The 24,249-nt window shown below is 31.7% G+C and overlaps 1 protein-coding gene across 5 annotated transcripts in view; it reads right to left on the reverse strand.

Annotated features, from left to right (window-relative positions):
• Positions 1-24,249, reverse strand: part of LOC118179586 (kelch domain-containing protein 3) — a 61,024-nt gene that overhangs the window by 20,777 nt on the left and 15,998 nt on the right. For all 5 annotated transcript variants that reach the window (XM_085827679.1, XM_085827678.1, XM_085827676.1 and 2 more), the window contains 3 exons: positions 9,866-10,021; positions 3,647-3,834; positions 695-911 (listed from right to left, as the gene is read on the reverse strand). In XM_085827679.1, the coding sequence (XP_085683805.1) occupies positions 695-911; positions 3,647-3,834; positions 9,866-10,021 (561 nt within the window). The remainder of the gene's footprint in view (positions 1-694; positions 912-3,646; positions 3,835-9,865; positions 10,022-24,249) is intronic.

The raw sequence follows: 24,249 nt of genomic DNA on the forward strand, positions 1-24,249 counted from the left end.
TCCTTCCTTATGGAAGGGACCAAGTCCCCAGCAAATTCAGGTTCACAGACATACAGACTTCTGTATGTATTCTTATTCTATTTTCGGACTTCTGTTCTGAAAATCAATAATATGAGCAGTATATCTCCAGACACTTGAAAGCTGGCTGCAAGAAAAAAGATCCCAAGTGTTGGTAATGAAACAATATTAATTCAGTTACCAGAATTTCTCATGTTTCTTCCATTTCTTACAGAACTACAATATGTATTAGATAAGATTTCATACACTTTTTAAATTCTTAGTTAAATATGAAAATGGTTTTTGCTTTCCTTGCAGCCTGCATTGTTGTACCCTCATGACTATTTGGCCTACTTGAAATACTGAATTTGACATGCCAGCGGTAATTACATAAAACTAAAAAGCAATCTTTGCACAAGACTTGTGAAAGCTCCTGTTTAAGAATAACGAATTAAATAAAATTATTGCAATAGTATAATATATCAGTAAACTTTATCACAAAATTTGATTTTGTGATCATTTGGCTTCTTTGGTTTTAATTACAATTAAATTTTCACACTGTTGATCGCCAGGTTAATTTGAAAAACCAAACAATATTTATGCTTTGGAACTTTTGACAAATCTCAACACCTTTTATAAAAAAAGATCTTGTTCTATCATTATTATAATTAATCTCTACAAAAAGTTAAAATCTTACCAGCTGAATGACTTCTCCTGCCACACGGTGGGATACCATAAACTTCTGGAGTCACCCATTTCATTGACTGAGTATTTAAATATACAATCTTATTGCAATAAAATTCGGGTTCAATCTGGCCATTCAACATGTTTTCTGAGCTTCTGCCTCCAAATATATATATACAATTTCCAATAGCCGAAGCAGTATGGAAATCACGGCTCGACGGAGGATCACCCTAAAATGGTACATTTAAGATCAACTAGATAAAACTTTGAAAAAATTATAGCTTGTAAAAATTCTAATATGCAAAGCCTATATTAAAATTACAAAATAAAGCCAATAAGAGCTACCGTTCAGTTCATTCTCTTATTTCTAGCAAATTAATAAAGATTAGAACTACTTTTCATCATGAATATTTTTATGTTTCTGCTGTATATAAGTTGTGCAAATGCAATGCCTTTATATAGTAAAATAATTTTATAAATTTTTGTTAAATTCTTCATTTATACTCTGTGCATTTTGTAACAATCTACACTTCTCTCCTCCCACAATATTTTAATTTTTTAATAAGAAGAGTGTGTATCAGGTTCTTACAAAATATATACAGTATTCCTCTAAAATACATGGCTGCCTATTAAAACTGCAGCACCATGAAGGAACATACAATAAATCTGAAATTTGCATGAAAGGTATAATATGCTGGGCTACTCAAATAATTAGCATTTCCCAGCATGCACACAGTACAGACAAAAGTAATGACACCTTGAAATAGCATTAAAAAGGCAGACTAAAATGCTAAATTATTAATCAAAAACCTCCTTTATTTGTTTTGTGTAGGAGATTACCTTGTGTTAGAAGAAGGAACTCCTACCAGTACATCTCAGAATTCAATCAGGGAAGAATTGCACTCTACTGCGTCTGTGAATTATCACATAACACAACTCCTTTTATGTTGTTTGAGATCCAATGATTGATACGAGCATTTGTAAGTGATGGATCCTGGAGAGCCGCACAAAATGAAGGACAGGTTTTCAACAGCTCCCACTTAGCAATGCCGAGACAATAAACATCTTGTCTGTATTACTGTTAGACATCAAACAGCCATATCACATGTGGTCGAGAAAATGATATGCTGCACAACACCAAATATTCACATACTTCAGCAACATTAACAATACACGGACTTTAGTGACTACTACTTAATGAAAGAGATAACAGACATTTCATCTATATAATTATTAGGCATCACAAAACTATGTCACAGATAGTCAGGAAAGTGGATGCATTGCACTATGCTAAGCATTCACATGGTATGATGATGTCTGCAACACTGAAGATTGTCAGCATTGCTCCAGCTTCCTTTAATGCTACAGCATAAAAATCTGTATCTACAATAGTACATTCAATGATGCACGTGGATGTATCAATGACAAGCCTGTATTTCTAATGAATTCTGGTTTTATTTACAGCATCATGGTGGATGTATTCATTAGAGTTATCAAAAAGAATAAATAAATCAAAAGAAAAGTTATCAAAAGAATAAAGCTTGCATTCTTCATAATCACGCTAATCCAGTATTTGGATGATGGTAAGGCTCCCGTTCTACACACATACCATTCAGCTCTAGTCTACATATCTGATATTTTGACCAGCCACTGTTACATTATTAAAGTTTTAACACTCATGCTGCACCACAGTTTCAAAACCTCTATTGTTTTAATAATAGCTCTAAAATAAACTTTTTAATTGTTATAATCATATTTGTTTTGATTTTTTAGCAGACTTAAAAAAAGTGCATGTCCTTTTACTTTTCTAGCAAATTCTAAACAACTTTCTTTCGAATTAAAATATACAAATAATTTAGTTTTTATAAAGTTCTACCACTATTTCATTCATTAGCTGACATGGCACTAAATATGCTTTCAAGGTATGCTGATGTTGCAGGAATTGAAAAAGCATACAAAACTATTTTAAAAATATTCATACATTTATAAACAGCACCTATAAAAACTTTGTGTCATACGCTACTTGATGTTTTGGATCTTATAAAATGTTCAGAAATTCTCAGCACTGCACGTGGTTATAACCGGATTTTTAATCAGAGTTACACTGGCCGCCTACTTTTACTGAGCCAGGCTATCTGATCAAACATGTAACACAAAGGACAAGAAAAATTAGTGAAGTTAAAAATAGGGAGCGAGGGGCAACTGCACCTTCACGCTCAAAATCTGAACTTTGAATAATGATTTTGATTGTCACATTAGCGTGTTTCTCTTCTAGTCTACAGCAAAATATACTTGCCCAATTTTTGGCATGTGATTTTTTGCTGGGGGAAAAAACAAAGAAACTCCTTTTTTGAAACAGCTCATTGTTGGAGATGAAAGGTGGATACTATACAATAATGCTACATGAAAAAGATGACGGGGTAAACCAAATGAACCTCCTTTAGTAATATTGAGAAAAGGACTGCATCTCAAAAAAAAAAAAAAAAAAAAAGTGCACTGTGGGCTTGTAAATGAATTGTGTGCTATGAATCATTGTCAACAAATTAGACAATAAATTTGGAAAAAATACTGTTCCCTAATGCCAGTTTTAAAAGCAGAAATTGAAACAAAGTGCCCAAAACTGACCAGTCATCAAGTTGTTATGTTTCATCATGACAATGCTCGGCCCTACAACTTAATGAATATCAGACAAAAATTTATTCTGTCTTAAACATTTTGTATCACTCCTCATATTAGACCTTGCTCTCTTGGGTATCCATTTCATAAGGTCACTTCAAAACTCTCTTCAAAACATTCACACATTCATTTCAGCATACAAACAATTTTATGAAGAATAATAAATTAATTGAATTGAAACTTCCATATAAAAATATACAATTAACAACAGCGAAGTTACATTACTGTGCAAATAATCCTAGAAGTATAAATAATTTGATATGAAAAGAAAAGATATTTATTTACTCACAAATGTTATAACTTCCTCCCAGTTAAATGTGTTAAAGTTCAGCCTATACAGTGTCTGTACTAATTTCTCTGCTTCTTCTTCATAACCACCAAAAATATACATGTAATCTCCAATTACACATGCTGAATGGCCATCTACTGATTTGGGAATATTACCACCAGTGACAGGTATTGACCATGAACGATCATCTGAGTAAAATATATATAAATACATAGTAATTTAAATATGTGTACATTGAAAGCTCAACTATCCGGAAAGCTTGGGGAATATCAAATGACAGATAAGTGAAGAATTCCGGATAGTTGAACATATTGAAAATTAAATTCATAGTAGAACATTTATATGAATAGGAAAAGAAATGTCCAGGCTAAAACTATAAAAACAGAATTCTTATCTGTTATCAGCTTGAATATCAAAGGCCTTACATTTAATATTACAATGATTTAAAAAAATTCGGACATAAAATCTAACAAATTTTTGTATGCTTTAAATAAAAAAAAAAAAAAAAAAAAAAAAATGCATTCAACATCTACAGATGTCATTTGAAAATGAAAGTCCATCTCATGCTACTGTATTTAGATGGTTTACAGAACTTCACAGAAACTGTTTGCGCAAATGATATTGTGCTATTGTGGTGGCAGGAAACTTTCGTTATAATCCAATATTCCGAAAGGTTTGTTGAAACATTTAACAATGAATCAAGAGGAATCAATATGAGCCAAGGTCAGTGCAAAGATATATTCAATTAAAGAAGAGTTACATGAGCACAATCAAGAATGTTGGGTACGTGCTCAGTGATGATTACAAGATGTACACAAACATCGTTTATTCTACATTACTCATCTACTATTCTATATTACAGTTATGGTTAAAGATAATAATAGATACAGTTACAGTTACATATATAACATCTCCCTTTTTTATAAAAAATAATAATAGTAGTAAAATTAAACATATTCTTTTAAATAATAAGGTTTCTTAACAGTCCTACCAGATAGAGTGACGTAGTTATGTCCATTTGAAAAATTTGATGATACTATACCTCTTTCACTATTTGGTGACACAACACTTCTGTTAGATTTTGAAGGACTTACAGGCACATCTAAATTTGTAGTGCTCCTACTATTTTCATGTATTTCGGGTTCATCTATAACTTCATTCTCATAGTTGTTTTGTATTGCAAACTCTTCTTGATTAGTTCCTTTAAGAAGGTCTCTTCTGTTCCTTTCTACAATTCTTCCATCTGTTCTTATAATCCTATATGAACGTGGTCTTTCTGCTTCTTCTATAATTTTCCCTCTTTCATTTAGTTTTTTCCCTTTCTCTTTTATGTAAACATGATCTCCTGTTTTCAGTGGTTTTAATGGTCTTGCATTCCTATCATAATAACTTTTTTGTAAGGTTTGTCTCTTCAGTAAATGTTGTTTATGGTCTTCATATCGTTTAGCCCGGACAAAATTCTCTTTTATAGGCATCAATCCATTTACTTTTCTTCCAAACATCAATTCTGAAGGTGACTTAATTTCATCTGAAATAGGAGAGTTATGATATTCCAGTAAAACTAAATATGGATCTTTGTTGTCAACTACAGCTTTTTCTAACATTCGCTTGACAGTTTGAATATGTCTTTCAACCATTCCATTAGACTGTGGGTATTTTGGACTTGAAGTTCTGGTTTCAAAATTCCATCTTCTTGCAAAATTTTTATATTTCCTGCAATTATATTGTGGACCATTATCCGAATATACTATTTTCGGAATACCATGTCTTGCAAAAATTGATTTCAATTGCTTTATCACTGCTACACTTGACAAATCTTCCAAATGTCCAATTTCAACATATTTGCTAAAATAATCTATAACTACTAGATAATCCCTTCCTTGAAAGTAAAAGAGGTCTGTTCCCAATACTTCCCATGGACCATTAGGTATTTCTTTAGATATCATTGGTTCTTTAGTATTAGCTTTTTGTAAACTTAAACATGTTTGACAATTCAGTACCAAATCTTCAATTTCTTTGGACATTCCTGGCCAATATAATATTTCTCTTGCTTTGATCTTGCATTTTACTACTCCTAAATGACCATAATGAATTCTGCTTAACGTATCTTTTCGTAAACTTCTTGGTACAACAACACAGGAATTTTTAAATATTAATCCATTTGCTTCTATAGTTCTTCTCTGAAGTTAAAATATGGTTTTGCCAGTTCTGGAACCATACATTTTTCATCTGGCCATCCAGTTTTAATTAATTTTCTTAAAACTTGTAGTTCTTCATCTTTTTCTGTCTCCAGTTGAAAAACTTCCATTTTACCATTAGACATTGGTATACATTCTACAACTAATCCAACATGAGCTTCTATTTCTCCTTCAAAGAAATCAGATCCTTTATCAGTGAATGATCTTGATAATGCATCCGCTATAAAAAGTTCTTTTCCTGGTTTATATTTTACCTTAAACTGATATGGCTGTAATCTTATACGCATTCTTTGTAGTCTTACAGGGCATTTATTTAATGGCTTTTTAAAAATTGATTCCAGTGGTTTATGATCACTTTCCACAGTAATATTTTCTCCAAATATATACTGGTGAAATTTCTCACATGCAAATACAATAGCTAAAGTTTCCTTTTCAATTTGAGCATAATTCTTCTGTGTATCTGTTAATGCCTTAGATGCATATGCCACTGGTAAATTATTCTGCAGTAAGACTGCTCCTAGTCCTTCTTGAGATGCATCTACAGATAAAACTACTGGCATGTTTATAACATAATTCTGTAAAACTGGTTTATTTACCAAGACATCTTTTAGTCTTCTAAACGCTTTTTCATGTGTTGCATTCCAGTTCCAGATAACTTGTTCTTTCAACAAATCTCTTAAACATGATGTCAATTCTGATACATTAAGTATAAATCTAGAAACATATGTAATCATTCCTAGGAAAGTTTCTAATTCTTTCACATTCTATTTCATTCGACAGAAAAATATATGTCTATCAACACTTTCGTTTGCTTTCGGTATGCAAAAATTTTCGAAAGCTTCAATTACTTTGTCAACATCCTTCTTATCTTCTTCACTTAAATTAAAAGTATTAAATTTTTCAAGTGCTTCTTCACCAATAATATGCAACAAAATAGCTACTTTAATTTCAGGTGATTTAGTAATACCACCAGACGCTAACATATAAATTTGGAATTTTTGTTTCCATTTCTTCCAATTTTCGCTTAAATTTCCTTCGAAACTTAGATTACTTGGTGGCTTTAATCCATCCATATTTAATTTAGGACTTTAAATAGTTTATATATACGTATTTTTAGCCACTTCCAATAAAAATAAACAACGCACTTACCAGGGATATAAGTTTCGATTTCACAGTAAACAACTTCCCATGATGTTTTTGTTTAGAACATCTTTACGGAGGCTGCGTGGTTCTTCAAAAAAGATTTTCTTTTTTAATCAAGGACGAGCTGCGCCATGTGTTGTATTTTATATGTGTTGGGTACGTGCTCAGTGATGATTACAAGATGTACACAAACATCGTTTATTCTACATTACTCATCTACTATTCTATATTACAGTTATGGTTAAAGATAATAATAGATACAGTTACAGTTACATATATAACAGTGGGGAGATTGAGAATTTTTTGGGGGTCACATTAAATGTTTGCTGTGACATGTATATGACATGCGACATTCACATCTGCATCACAAAGTGACATCTCTGTGACACTGTATCATGATCACAAATAGAACATGAAGAAAATGTAACACTGGAATGTTACTGTAATGTCACAGCTACTAAGTGTGCTGTATGAAACACTAATGCTATTTTGGAAGAAATTCAAGACAAAACCCTGCACAAAAGTGATTAAACTTATGTGGGAACAATGGAATTTACCAACATTGAAGGCTTGCTGGCATCAACTCTTACTAGAAGTTGTCAACAATTTTAAAGGCTTTCTAATGATTCAAAATGAAGCCAATGAATTCTACAAACTGCAAAAGCATTTGGTGCCAAAAGATTTTCAGATATGGAAGAAAGAGAAGTCAAAGAATTAATCAAGAAATGATGAATGAGAATTGAATGATCTCTTACAACATCAACCGACAGTGAAAGAAGCAATAATGAATAAGATAGAATGCCTTTAATTTTCTAGTTAAATGAATTGTTAAAAAAAGGGGCAGGGTCTGTCTGGTTTAGCCCAAGACCCAAGTGAAGAAAGAAGACGGTGCTTTATGAGAGAAGCTGAAAAACTAGGCACTCCTTACCACGCATTTTTAAAAGAACTACATGTAAAAATCACCAGCTTAAAATTATTGTATCAAGTACCAACTTATTACAGTCATAGAAGTCCTTTCAATTAACATTTGTTTTGTTTTACTCATTTAAATACAACAATATTTAGGTTTGTTTAGAGCATACATGCTTTCTTAATCTGAATTAAATCTAAAATCTTTTCCCTATAGTTAACTTTGAAGAATGCAATTCTGTTATGCATGCAGTGTATTGATGATGTAACCCCTGCATTCAGCAAGGGTTTACTGTATTTAATTTACTTAAAATTTACTTAAAACTTTTATAATTTCATCTGTGTTGGCTACTATTTGGTTTTATTGTTTTTCAGGGTAACTTTACAGCTGTTCGAGTATCACTTGCTTACACTGCTACAAAGCTAAATATGATGCTCTAGCTAATTTGTTTTTACATTTCTGGAAGATACAGCTAAGGTACTACCGGCAATATAAGGGTTCACCAAGTAACACACAGCATTCATCCATTGTGCTAATTTTTGAACTTAATGCTCTGAACTCACTATACTAGGTTTCGAACTCATCTGCAATTCTATATCTTATTAATTAAGCATTTGAGATCTGGCAGAAAGAAACTTGTTAATCTTTTTTCACTAGATGACATGGTTGCAAAGATAGGCAGAAATTTATGAGCACATTATTGCCATTTTAGCAGGACTTAAATTGCACCAGAGGCCACTGGAACCCCACTCTGGTACTTATTAGTTCTTAGGATAAATTCTAATTCTATTCTGGGTGCACCGGAACCCTAAATAAGAAAGCTCAGGCACTTCTTTTAAGTAACTGAACAGCAATTTCAGTAGAAATTTGATGTCGCAAATTTTATTTTTAGCAATAAACTTGTATTCAAAATTGCTTTCTAAATTTTATTTAATTACTTTAGTAGTTAACAGTTAATTAATTATGCATTAATTAAACACTAATTATCAATTACATAATTATTAATTAATCTGATAACAATTAACTATTTAATTTTAAAATTATTATTGATTTTAATAGTCATTTTATTTATTTATTTTCATTTGTTCCTCTTTTCTGATGGTCTTCCATACAGCTCCACTTTTAGAAATTAAGCCCTGCATTTTAGATACATTTGGGATCAGTATAATTAAACATCATTCAAATGCCAGTCACTTATTATCCAGTTAGATTATATATGATTCTCTTATAAAAAGACAACATGATAAGAGAACTATGTCACCTAGTATCTTGTCTTAAGTAAATATCACAGCTTAATGAGCTAATAATAAATAAAACTATAATAAAAGCTATAATAAAAACTATCAAAATCGTGAAACATGAAGTTCAAAACTTTTATCATTAAATTATTGTTCAAACGATAAAATTCATTCCTTTCTATGAAGAATAATTCTTGATCAGATTGGCAAACATTTCTCTGTAATTATTTTCTCTACATTTATCTCTGTATTTCTCCACATTTTGTTTTCATTATAGATGGCACTATTTCTATAATTCCTAATATCTGAATACTAATACTTATTTTCAGTGCTGACATGCTAGCACAACCACCTTGGTAGAAGTCACCAAATTTTCATATTATGCCAAACATTGGCAACCAACTGTGTAACAATTTTTCACTTTTAATAAGCAATACTATTATTTTCCTGTGTGCTTTTTTTGTTATATTCTAAGTGTCCATGGCTTATTCACTTGTCAGTACTTGTTAATTGATTGAAGTTTAGGATAAATACTAATTTAAAATGTAAAATATGCAAATTTTCTTTTATAACTTATCATTATTTTGTAAATAATAACCAAACTGCACCAGAAAGGTTGCTTCTACTATGTAAGTACCTTACTTTTATAAAAGAAAGATTTAAAAATATGTAATTATACATAAATAAAAACAGATATGAAGCATAGCTATATTTTAAAAGAATTCCTTACCAACATCAAAACAGTGCAAAATATTAGATGCATTGAGATCATTCCTTCCACCCCAGAGATAAATTTTTCCTTTGTATTCAACAACTGCATGTCCATAACGTTTGAAAGGTGCTGCTTGTGCTTCAGTATAGTGAACTGGACACCACCTAAGAGTATCTAAAAAATAAAACAAACAAAAACAAAAAAATGGATACACTATTTTTCAATAAAATAGCACATTTTGATATAACTTGTAATGATTACCAGATTAAAATATTTAATATAACATCATTATTAATCCAAAAGAAAACATTTATTTGAATAAACATAACTTTCACCTAAATAAAATTCTCTTTTCATACACAGATTAATATGGACATTTATATGAAAATTTTTCACTCACTATTAAATTTTAGAGCACAATGTTTTAACAGTAAAACAAATTCTCAAGACAATCACAATTTTTTAAAATTAAATGGAAAAAATGCAATTATTAAAATTATTTATAAAAATGAAACCATCTGCTGCTTTATTCAAGAATTTCATTTTGTAATTAAACGAGGGCAGAAAAAAAAAAGGTGAAATGTGCAAAATATTAGGCTTCTTAACATTTCATGCATTCTAATACATATCTTATCATTTGCTGATTTCACAAGAAATTTATTTGAAATTCAATTTATTTTTAGAAAGGTTTGGATTTCCATGTTAATTCAAGTATACTATTTAGATATCAATAATCATATGAAATACACTGACCACTTTTGGGGCAGATATCTGCTAATCTTTAGAAATGATGAGCTAATCAAAACATCATAAATTTTATGGCAAATACCAACAAATATATAAAAAGAAAGATTCTCAGTTTTCAGGTTCAAAAATCAAAATAGAATGAAATACAGAAATAAAAAATATGAATTTTATATTTATTTAATGCTTTATGTGCTTATCTTACATATTTCTCATTCATTCATTCGTAAATATACATATTAATTTCTAACACTTTTATATTTAATATTTTAAAAAATTACACTCTAGTCAGCTCGATTTTAAAATGTGCTTGATTTAATATGTTTCTTTATTTTCAGAATACAGCCTATTTCTTTCAATGTTACACTGTTTGTTTCATCATACAGAAAATAAGTAGTACTATTGTATTTAATAACATGATTTTTAAGACTTTTCACTGTAAAAAGCACATTTATTTTATGAATTTTATTTAGCCTTATTTTTTTATTCCTCTTTCCTTAGCTTTGTTAATGAGAAATATCATGTAAACCCAAGTTTCCATGTGGCTTCCAAAAAACATTTGGTGGATTAGGTCTCTCAACTGAAGCAGCTGTTACTTCTTCCACGTTATTTTATTATGTTTCCAATTTTATATTTCTTTGTTTCATACTTTGGAAAGAATACTAGTCTCCAGTCAATAATGTTAAATATTACAAAAGATAAATCAAACAGAAAGTAAAAGTTAAAAATACTCTATATCTTAAATTGCAAGAAGAAATTTTATTTTTACTGCAGCAATCAAATGATAATGAAAGGATTTTAGATGGTGATGCTTTGTGGATTTCTTTTCTGAATGAAATGAAGTAAACTGCCCTAGTGATGGCCCGGGTTTGAATTCCAGAGAAGCAATGGATGTAACTGTCCGTCCCTTCATAGGAGGCAACGATGGCCACCTTTTAGGTGTTTTCATAATGAAATGGCCATCACTTTTCGCCCTTGTAGCAGAACAAGGCCTATTAAATAAAGTGCCCAGCCACACACACACAAAAAAAAAAATAATAAGCAATTTAATTTTCTGAAATCTTCCAACTTTAGCCATTGGAAATATGGAAAACTATATACTTACATTAATAATTAGAATATTTAAGCTCTAAAAAAGAAATAATTATTACACATTTCAAAATGATGAATTTTTAATTTTCTAGAAATTAAGCTTAGCAAAAAAATTCTCTCATCCTTTGGATTGAACATGTGGCAGTGTCTATTCCAATAGTTACATAAGTGAAACTATTTTCCTTGTCTGCAAAAGGTTAACAGAATGAGAGATTACTTAGATCTCAGATATATATACAGTCGATTCTGGTTAATCAGACCACATAGGGAAGCGATTGTTTTGGTCCTAATAACCGGCTGGTCTGATTACACAAACATGTCCTATATTGTAAGACGGTGCGTGCTATATGTAGCAAACAGTAAATGTACATGCAAATCATGTAGTAAAATTTAATTATTAATTTTATGATGTGGTACACACGTACGGCGAACATACATGTACAAATAAAAAATACAGTTGAACCATTTTCCATTGAGAGAATTACTTTAGAAACAAATTCTAAGAAACAATCTCCACGATACTCAACATGCGAAGCACAATAAAAACAATTTCTAACCTAGTTCCAGTCAACATTTGAAGAATTTATCCAGTGTGATCTGACTCTTTCTCTTGACGGATTGCACGCAAACAAAATCGCCACAAACATCTAATGCAGCAATGGGACTGCCTTCATTTCCCTCCTGCATGAAATACCAATGCAAAGTTTCAATGCATTTCCTCGTATCCTGTGTTGTCACTTGCACCAACTCATTAACGGCATCAATATCATCACTTTCTTGGTCTTCCGATGCTGTTGTGTGTTTTACTGCAACTCGAGCAACGATTGCAGCATCGTAATCTTCATTTTCATCGTAGCATTGAAGTTCGTTGTCAGTAAATAAAATTTTGGCTAATCTTTGGAATATGGTAACAGGTAGTTTGGCGACATTTTGGTAAGGCGATAAAGATTACTAGCTAGGACTTTAGCAGTGTACATGGATAAAGTCAAGAGTGTGCGCAATGCCATTTTTGTGCAATTCTGGGATTTTTTTTAAGTGAAAATAGGTCGACGTGTACATGGAAACCGTGTATGTACAATTCTTAGAAACGCGGCAAGCAGTGGGCGATTCTGCACTCTCTCCCAATTTTGCACCTAATCTTCGTCATGATTAAGCACTTTTGTTCCAAAAAAGTTCTAGCATAAGCGTAATTCGGCTAGCAGATTGTTGGAAAAAAATTTTGAGTAAAAAAAAAAAAAAAAAAGCCTTTACTTCGTGAAAACAAAATGGCGTCCAAAAAAAAAAAAAAAAAATAGCAGGTTGCTGTAGCAGGGTTGGTCGCCAAATTTTCGCCAAGTTACCGTAATCTGAAGATTAAGCAAAAATTCTTCACAATTTGGTACCTGTTGAAATTCCATGTGCAACTCATAATTTTCCTTTTCACATCCATCTCCAAAACCTGCCATCCTTTGGAAATAAGTGCTTAAAGCCACATTGAGAAAAACAGTTCTGAACTGTCTTACTGCTCACTTTTCGCCAGCTGTCAGCCACAAATGTAACTTGCCTGTAAGATGTTGACCTTTGCACTGACTTTGCTGCCTTTTGACGATAAGGTCAGCAAACTTTCTTCAATTGTTTCAAGCATGTAATTAACCAACCTTGCACGATAAAGGGTCTTCAAATTTTTTATGATGCCTATGTCCATTGGCTGGACCAAAGCTATGGTCCTGGTAGGTAGAAATTCCAGTTGGACGTTCATCAAGCAATTTGAATGAGGATGTGCTGCACAATTGTCAAGAAGAAGCAGCACTTTTTTCGACTGGCGTTGTAGCTCTCTGTTTCAATCCTTCAGCCATTCTTTAAAAAGTTCAGAGGTCATCCCCACATTTCTGTTCTCACGATACACAACTGTAATTTCCTCTTGTCCGTTCCTGATGTGTTTGAGCAGCACAAGACAGTTACGCGATCCATCGCTTTTTTTGGACTCAGAGAATGCAAAAAGTTTGTAACTTAACGAGCCGTCCGGTGTAGCAGGATAATACAGCCCAGTCTCATAAGCATTGTAGATGTCATCTGCTGAAAAATTTTCAAGAAGCTAGGAGAGTTTTGCTGATTTCCATTCTTCAGCATTTGCACTATCAGCACTTTCTTTATCGCCATGTGCTTTATTGAATTTTATGTCATGTCTAGATTTCCATCGAGACAACCAACCGTCCATACAGTGTTATTCCTAGGATTTTTTTGGAAGAGTAAAAATACTCCTTGAGTTTTTTAGGAGGAGTGAAATACGGAAATAGCATAAAGTACATATACAGAAACAAATTTTCTATTTAAAAAAAACACTTTTTAATGGACAAAATGAAATAGAAAAAAAAGGAGGCAATTTGACAATTATAGCATATGTTAAGTATTAGTAGAAAATATTAAACATTATAAATAAAAGAATTTATTTTACATTAAACATTCTAAATGAAATATTTAATATTACAAATTTAATATCCTTTTTGTCTGATTTTTCCACAATTTTGCAGCTGATTTCCTTACAATATCAAAACTCTTTCAAAATTAAAAGTTACAAAAAACATTTATTCTTGGTTACATTACAATTTTAATCTCTCTTTTCCCTTATTTCCTTACAATATCACAGCTCTTTCAAAATTAAAGTAGCAAAAAACATTTTTTCTTGGTTACATTACAATTATAATCTCCTTTTCCTCTGATTTTTTCCACAAGGTTAATGCTCTTTCAAAATTAAAATCACCAAAAACTTTTCACCTTTGTTCTTTGAAATCTGGGCTTTGCTCAGATATTCTCCTTGGACTATCCAGTTGTTTTTCCTCCAATCTATTTCTCCTACTTGATTTGATCCTATTTTGAGTAGAAAACCCTCTTTCACAAATAGCCGTCGACAAAAGTATAGTCATAACTATTTGTGCCAGGGCTGTAAATCCTGGATATAAGAGTTCAACATCTAGACTCGATGAGAACAACAAAGTGGCAAACTGTTTAAATTTGAATTCTCTGTAGCGTGCATAAAAACACTCTATTTCAAGGTGCTCTTGCTTTAACTCTTCTGCTGAAACACCCAAAACCGAAATACAATCTGTCCTATCATAATGTTTAATAACATTACTAGGGACTCCAATCTTGATGATTCTGTTGTAACACAAAAGGGATTCAACAAAACATCAAAATCCTGCAAAAGATGCATCTGCTGCAAATTAAATCTTTCTTGCAGATTCTCTATCAGTGCACTCAAAAAAGCATTTTAGCACTCATGAAATCATTTAAAGATTTAGTAGAAACAGATAATTTAATATCTTGAACTCGATAATACCCATTATTAAGAGCAGACTCAAAAATTTCCTTTAGATGAGTGCCATGACCTTCCTCCTTTTCCATTTCCTGCATGCGATTAATAGTTGATTCTAGACTGTTAACCAACACAGAGAAGTCTACATCATTGCTCTGAAAAATTCTACTGACTTTGTTCATAATCAGTAACACATCTCTCAAAAATGACACGATGGCTGCAAATGAAAATTGTGAGCATTGTTTAACCCTTAGCCTGTCGAGTGATTTTCTACAAATACCTTTAAAACTGTCACTAATTTTAGACCGAGCTTCCCTTAAAATGTCGGGAAAATAACCCTAAACCTCTGAAAAATGCCAGCTACTGCTATTGTTATTTCTTTCCCCTCCCGGAATACTAGATCAAGGGTTCCGACTGTAAGTGAGATGGATTACTACCATAAATATTAGTACCTGTAGATGTGAGTTGTCAGAAAGTTGCAAATGACTATAATAGCTTCTCCGTGATGACCGTCTGAATGCCGCAGGGTACAGGTGCAAATACTATCTTAAAAGTTTTCTTTCCTAAAAGACTCTTATTTTGAAATAACTTGGTTTTAAAATTTACCCGCTCTTCTTTTATTATTATTATTATTCATGTTTAATCTAAAATTCCTCAATCTCTGGGTCATTGATTATCATCTGAATTTCAATGCAGATTGGTTAAACTGCTATTAATAAAATCCATATTAAAAAATATCTGGTGCAATATTCATTCCTTCTGTGAGATTGCTGAAACATTTGAAAAGCAATGTTTATAGTTCGACTGCATTTGATATTATTTCTGATTTTCCATATTTCTGTCATAAATTAGAAATGCATTTATTTACATGCAGAAAATAATTATTTTAAATAATTTCTTTTTACTTAAATATTACCTATAATTCAAGATATGTAGCATAATATTTGAATAATTATTATGAAAAATATCTGTTTTATTATTTCTGCCAATTTAAATCAACTTAACTTGATGTTACTTTTAAAGTTGCTTTTTAAAGAATCTCTAGTTAAATATTAAGGAGATTTCAAAATTTTAACTTTTAAGGCATATTTAATGCTGAAATTTACTTAGTTTTTAAAACGGATGTTATTTTCTGAAAAGATTTTGTTTTTTGAATGAACATTATATACTTAATATTTACCAAATATGTTCTTTTAAGTTAATTATTCAGCGAGATAAGATTTGGTAACTGAATATCTTAATTTCAAGAGTAGAACAAGGTTTTCATGATTATACCTGGACAGCTAGCTGATTTGAAAAAGGGATGGGTTTCAAATGTGACTTTTTCATCTGATTTATGAAAACAAAAAATTAGGTAATTTCAGGATATAGCATAAACATTTGTTTTAAATATCTTCTCGATCTCAAAGAAATTAAATTTGCCCTAGGTATATATAAATAATAATGCCTCTATTTCTGCTTTTTCTTTAGCAATAAATTCAAGATTTTTTTAATACAAACATTATGGTATTAACTTTTAAACACCTGATCTGTTTTAAGAGCAATAAACGAAACATTTAGGAGTTATTTAAGGACTGAAATGGTGATAATATCAATGTTAAATTTGCATTTCACTTTTTTTTCACAAGCACTTCTGAAAGAGAATTTTAACCTGAAATAGTTTTTCTTTATGAATTTTCAGTTGATCATGAATTTATTGACTGAATTTAAAATTTCTTGCCTTCCTGTCTTTGAAACACCAGTACACTTTGCTGAAATAGGATTAAAAACATTATCCTATAACAGAAAGCTGAAAAGAAAAGATGACACATAGTTAAGAAGAAACAATGCAATGTTGTCATTTTATTACCTTACAGCAGGGGTGTTTGCGGGACCCCAAAAAATTCCCTGAAACTTTTACGGACTTACTACCGACATTTTGGAGTTTCGAGAAGGGGGGGGGAGAGAAATGAAAAATTACAATTATGAAGTATTGAATGGTATGTGGTGTATTTAATTATGGCAAAGCACACCAGGGCTATCTGCCTAAGGGGAGAGATGCCTTCGTGGAGGACTTTCTAAGGGAAACTGGCTCGTATACACGTAACACATGGGGAAAACCACGAAAACACCCATGCAGCCAGCCCGTTCGCGGGATTCGAACCTCGGACCGAACTACCAGTGTTCAGCGACTTTACCGCTCGGCCGCTGGTGGGCTGAAGTATTGAATGACCTAATTATAAAAGTTCAATGAATTACTTTTTTTGCAAAATTAATAACCATAAATTTTCAAACAAACTACTACATTTTATGTAAATATTTTAAATTACCTGAATTAATTCTTTAAAAAAAATTATCTAATTTCTGCTGCTTTTTTTTTATTTTCTGATGTTTGTGGGCTTGTCTTTCTTTTGTGGTGAACTTCATAATTGCAGGAAGGTTGACTTTTATTTTCCTCATTTACAGTTGAAGAAATTTCCTCGAGAACTGCACATGCAGAGGTAGAAGCAGTTTGCTTTTCTGCTAATGTAGAAGGTTTTTCAGAGACTTTTATAGGTGACTCATCTGAAATACATGTTTTAAAGTCCTCTTGATATGTTTTCCAACTTCTGTTCATATTCTGTAAGAGATCTTTGTGAATTGGATCAGTCATTGGATTTTTTTAGCCATATTTTTCACATGAGGTTTCTTTAGAAGCCATTAAATCATATTTAATAGTCTGCACTGCATCTAGGGAATCAATCTTAAGAGAGGTTCTATAGTCAGTGACAAGTGTATCCATTAAACTAGACTAGAAGAGAAACACGCTAATGTGACAATCAAAATCGTTAAAAAAAAAAAAAAAAAACAAGGTTGCTAAATACAAGGTTGTTTTTTTTTACGATTTTGATTGTATCCATTAAGTTGAATGCACTTTACACTAATGGGCCATGGAAGCAGCTAAGGCAGGCTTTGACCAATTTAGCCAATGTAGGACACTTATAATCATTTGTGAAATCATCTTTTAAATTAAAAACTTTAGACCAATATTTATCAATTGTACACTTGACTTGATTTCCACTTTCATCAGATGTGTAGAGAATTTCTTTGGTGATATCAATATCACTCTGGTATAACCTTATTTTAGCTTCTACTTTTGACTTTTCATTATCACTAAAAATATGGGACATAAAAGATGATAATTTTTCAAAAGCTAATATTGTACTGGTTTTACCTCTTAGCTCTGGATCTAATGCTGTAAAACTAATTAGATATGAATTTTTAAGGGGTAATTTCTGTTTCATATGCTGTGCTGTATTAGTATAAGCTTTCATCAGAGAAATTTGGAATTCTTTTGCTATTGGATGATTTTTTGATAATTTCTTCAGGAGAGTGGAAGCTTCTGCACCAGTAAATATTACTTTGCTAGGTAGATGGAACTCTGGATTTGTGACATCAACCTTTAATAAATCATTAAAAGATGTGCACTCTATATTTTCTGGCTTCATAAAAAAAGAGAAAAAATTTGCCGTCAATTTATAAATACTGGAATGCATTAAATGAAGCATTGGTTTTTTTGTTTCAAATAATTTAATATATGTGTTGAACTCTGGTTATACTGTTGAATATAATGCCATATGCAATAAAGTTTTGTTTTGCATAACAAATAACCCATTTAGTATCCTTTTTTTCCGAGCTAAAGCATCCTTTGTGAGTTGGGAATGCAAGCAAGAATACACCCCTTCAACAATTTTTTTCTGAGCTGCAGAAATATTTCTTTTATTGTATACAGTTTCAACATAAGAAAAATAATCCCCTTTATCAGTTTTATCCAAGTAGTGAAAATAAAATGCAATAAGAGCATCTCACAGATCTTTGAATCTTTCTAAAACACATAAAATGTACACCCACCTATGGTCTGGTCTCTTCAAGGGCTTAAGTTTTTTAATGGCAAGGGATTCACAGATTTTGAAAAAATTTTCTCTTCTACTGCAGCTTTTCATATCAAAATAGATGTCATCAAACAAATCTTCTAAGTATCTATCAAAACATGAAGCAAATTTTTTTGCACAGTTATTAGCTGTGTGACATGTGTCACCATCAATATCTAATAAGTGGGGTGCTTTGTTTGATCGTAGTCTGGTTTCAACACCCTTTTTTTTCCACGCATGGTGTTACACGAGTCCATTAATACACTAATTAAGTTTGCCCATGGAATATTATTATCTTCAATAGTATTAACAACTGCTTTAAAAACAGCTTCTGAATAGCAAGATTCCATCTTTAGAGATGCAAAATGATGAACTACAACTTCATTTTGATTGTTGTCATAAAACTGCACCAATATTGCCAGTATACTTTCTTGAGCATTGCTAGTACTTTCATCCAAATTTAGAGAAAATGGAGTCTCCTTTAAAGTTTTAATGATATTTTCCTTAATAAATTTTGCGAGCCCATATTTCATCTTATAACATGCAGTAGTCCTGGACATTTCCAACGAGTTTAGTGCCGTCTGATCGCGGCTCAACTGTTTGCAGAGTTCAATTAAATTGGGAGCTACATTGAAAGAAAGAGAATTCTCGGTGATAAACGAAGTTATTAATACCTCTTGGCGTGCTTTTCTTGTCACTATATCCAATGGCCAAGCATCAGTATTTTTTTAATTAGCATAATTACTTTAAGTCATTGAATGTCTAATGCACTTTGAATATTTTATGTGCGTCACAGTTTTAGAATGATTTGTGAAAGCCTTGAATCCTTCCCCACCATACTTCAGCAGTGAGTTACAAAAAACACAATATGTTTGTCCAGCAACATTTATTTTCTTGCACCATGTGCCGATGGTATCCCCATTACCACCTCTCCGTTCAATCCAATTCCACCTAAATGCATTCCAGGCACCTTCTTCTAATTGTATAATATCACTATTTATATCGAGAAATTTCATAGTGAAATTCTCTTGCGTACATAAATAAAAAAATATTTCAATAAACGAAACGAAAAATTTACACGTGCATCAATAAATGAAACGAAAATTTTACACAGCGGAGAAAAAAAAGTTGAGAAGCGATCAATGACAAATAGCTAATACGGTGAAAAATCCCCCTTCTCTACTTATTCGCGCCATGCCAGGAGAGATAAGACCTTTGAACCAAGAGTCACGTGATCGCACATCTGGTCGAACGAAGTCTCTCCCTTTTTTTTCTGCCGCGCCTACTTGCCGAAAAGAATGCAGAAGAGAATGTCTGAGAACCGGGGGAATGAGTCATAACTCGCAATAAGGAAAGAACAAAAAAAGAAGTTTTTGCCCCCTTTTCACGCATTATCACTGCCTTTGGAGAAAGAAAGGAAAAGTTTTCACCACACATACTGACCTAGCGTTTTCTGCTTTCAAAGCAAACAAAATTACCCAGATCAAAATAAATAATTCATTATTATTCCTACTTCCTTTTGAATGATGATAGCCGGATACCCCGGAGCACAAACACCCCTGTTACAGTATAGTTGTTAAATATGGTATTTTTGTAAATAAAGGGTATTATTGCACATTTTGTAAAAATTAAGTAATCATTATATTTAATAATTATAACAATCATTAATTATTTAAGAAGTCGTTGTAAGAATATAATTCAATATTTTTTGTGTAATATATTTTTTGAGGATATTTTCTTCCCTAGGAATCCCAGCATTCAATTGTTTGAAGCATTAAATTCTAAGAAATTGTCTTGCTTCAATGCAGAATTAATTATTCACATGAAGTCCCTAACCAAAGAAAATGCCTTACAAGGGTATATTATTAAACAACAATTTTTATTAAAATAAATATTTTTATTTTAATGCTACTAATAATATACAAACAAATATTTCACTTAGTGTATAAGAGTACTGGATGTTGATGTTTAATCTGGATTTGTCGCTAGCAACCAAACAAGTTAGCGGCTTGGTAATTTTCCCCATGTGTTATGTTGTTATAATTATTAAATATAATGCTTACTTATTTTTTACAAAATGTACAATAATACCCTTTATTTACAAAAATACCATATTGAACAACTATATTGTATGCTAATAAAATAACAACATTGCATTGTTTCTTATTAACTATGTGTCATCTTTCCTTCCTACTATGTGCTGACACACCTTAACTATGTGTCAGCTTTCTGTTATAGGATATTGTTTTTAATCCTATTTCAGACAAAGTGTACTGGTGTTTCAAGGATGGGAAGGCAAGAATTTTTAGATTCAGTCAATAAATTCATGATCAACTGAAAATTCATAAAGAAAAACTATTTCAGGTTAAATTTCCCTTTCTGAATATCTTGAATGCATATAAAAAAGTGAAATGCAAATTTGACATTGATATTATCACCGTTTCAGCCCTTAAATAACTCCTAAATGTTTCGTTTATTGCTCTTAAAAACAGATCAGGTTTTTAAGTCAAAAGTTAATATCATAATGCTTGTATTAAAAAAAATCTCAAAATTATTGCTAAAGAAAAAGCAGAAACAGAGGCATTATTATTTATTTATTCAAGCCAATTTTATTTTGAAACTTTTCCAAGAAAGTATTCTCTTAAAACAGATATTCCAGGTCTATTTTAACAACTGTAAAAAATAATCTATGAATATTTTTTGTTATACGGCAACACGAGCAAAATGATTTTCTCTGCAAAAGCATATGTACTGCTTATCGGCCGCCGTTAAGTCAACTATATCATTCTTATTCTTTGCAATACTATTTTTTTTCAAAGAAATTTTCGTCATTAAAATGCACTATTTATAATCTGTCATTTTATTTTGTTTTTCTGTTATGTAAATAACCAACTTAAAATACATATTTAGTAAGCTGAGAAAGCCCAATAGCGCCCGAGCGGTAAGATAGTTGAGCATGGTAAATCCTAGCAGCTGCTTGGGAGTGTATCGCGAATTACCAGCCTCTTTCCCTCAAAAAGTCTCTTTCTTTAGGCAAGTAACCCCTGTTTGCTTTTCCATAATGAAAAATCGTAAGCTTAGAAACCTTTTATCCTATACGAAAGTTGACGATAATAAATTTTCTGTTTGATGTATGGAGTTAGCATCCTCGTTTGTTTCTTTCTATTCAAAACTGTTTAGCGCATGTTACCTTATTATAAAATAGCGTACAAATTGGTTTTTAGCTTAAACATTATTTTCAGTATTAAATATAACACCAATGACGTCAATAGTATTCAATATTAATCATAGGTTTGTATTCATAAATATAATGTACACAAAAGGGGCAGTACAATAAATTTATATGAAATTTTATATCATAAAAATTTAGATTAGAATTGTTCACAGCACTTGAAAATTATATGCCTAAAAGGAGTTGCGTCTCATAAAGGGCGTTTAAAGGGAAAGAATTCGTATTACGTTCACATGAAGGAAAACCAAGAAACCCCCCTGCAATAAACCCATTTGCCAAGATTTGAATTCCTTCAAATTACCAGTCTTTAGCGAGCTTACCAATCTTAGTGCTCAGGGGTTACTCATATTTAAAAAATTGCTTATGTGTTATAAGAAAAGAGGAACAGAAAAATTTAGAAAAATGTAATAAGAGCACAATAAAAATTTAATTCACTTAAAACAGCTTTTTTTTTTTTTTTTTTTTTTTTTTTTTTTTAATGCACAAATGATAGAAATGTGTTTTCAGCTGAGTTCATTTATCAGAGAAAAACTTTCCATATAAAGCTGTTTTTTGAAATGTTTCACTATACAAGTAATACAAAATGCAGGATAGAAGTTTTCACATGCACCCAAATGCACATATTACCCTTTCCTGGATTTGAAGAACTCACAGAGAGAGAGTATAAATATTGAAAACTATGAGGGGCAGGGGGCTCCCGACCTGAGGTACTGTGCCAAACGGGATTAGTGCCACCCTACCCACGAAACAATCTACCATGTTGCGACCCCACAGAGCATGGGCAGACAAATTTTATTGGTGTCTGACTGATTGCTTTGAGAATAAATAGTCTTTCAGTCACTCAAGCTCTGACACATTCAAATGCGAATGGTTCTCCGAAGCTATTCGAGCAAACAGGGCCAACGGGTTTAGTTATACTACATTACAAAGCAGAAGATAAAAGTGATGTCCACTATGTTAGATGAAAGGCCTTTTTGTGGTAAAATCTATCAATACCTACATCAAGGGTTGGCCTCTTATCTGTTGATCTACGTCTGTAAAGAAACACCACTGAAACATGTGTTCAAAAAGACCAGTTTTGTACTTCTAAATACTTTCGGTCTGACAGCAAGGTTAAAAAAAATTAAGTTGTTTTTAATAAAGAAAAAAAAAAAAGTAATAAGCTAATTTAAATTGTTTTTCACAGAATCAAGTAGAAAGATAAAATATTATTTTCTTAATACAGTCAAAAGTCGTTAATTCGGACACCCATAATCCGGAATGATCTATTATCCGGACCTCAAAGCTACAAACTTTCTGCGCATGCTTAGCGTTGATGCATGCGCGTAGGACCTTTATGGCTGTGCATAATAAGTTTACGCATGCGCGTTTAATGTATAACAGATGGTATACGTCTAATGTATAACAGAACCTTTACGGCTGCGAATATGCGTGTGAATATACTGCGAATATGTGCGCAAAATACGTTTACGAATGCACGTTTAATGTATAACGGACGGTATAAGCTAAGCTAAAATTATCTAATTCAGTTAATGTTGCAGATTGCGTTGTTCCTTAATCTTCGAATTAGATTCGACTTATTAATTTTGCAGACTGTTAGAGCAATTTTATAAAAGTAAGCTTGAACTTTCAATTATGTCAAATAGAATTTCTGATATATATTTACTAATGTGTAAAGGATCTACAAAGCGAAAGTATGTTTCGAAGTCCATTAAACAAAAGGTGGAATTGCTGCAAAAAAAGTGGATAAAGGCATATCCTTTGTTTATCTAAACTTTAACGTTTGTTTATCTTTAACGCAGCGGCGCGCGCGCAATGAATTGGAAGTTGATCTGTCAGCACTATCCTTATCTTCAGGGCAGATGTTTTTATTTTATTCGGCTTAGAATGCCTTACTAAATGTAGTATTTCATCTCGATGTACTCAGTCTTTGATCTGATTTAAATCAAATTCCTCGTCATTATAATTCGCTTCCAATAGCGAAAGAAGTGACAGAGGTTATTGAAAACGAAAAAATTTCGATTGGCAAATTAGTCGGTATTCTCGACACAGCAATTACAGGACTTGAACAGCAGAACTTTGTAACTGAACAAGAAATTATGTCTGTTTATAGAATTAAAGAGAATGTATTATCACATAAAAAATGAAGCAA

The sequence above is a fragment of the Stegodyphus dumicola genome, chromosome 12, assembly GCF_044657685.1.
Source record: "Stegodyphus dumicola isolate Sdum_Otavi_A_Nest chromosome 12, ASM4465768v1".
Taxonomy (NCBI): Eukaryota; Metazoa; Arthropoda; class Arachnida; order Araneae; family Eresidae; genus Stegodyphus; species Stegodyphus dumicola.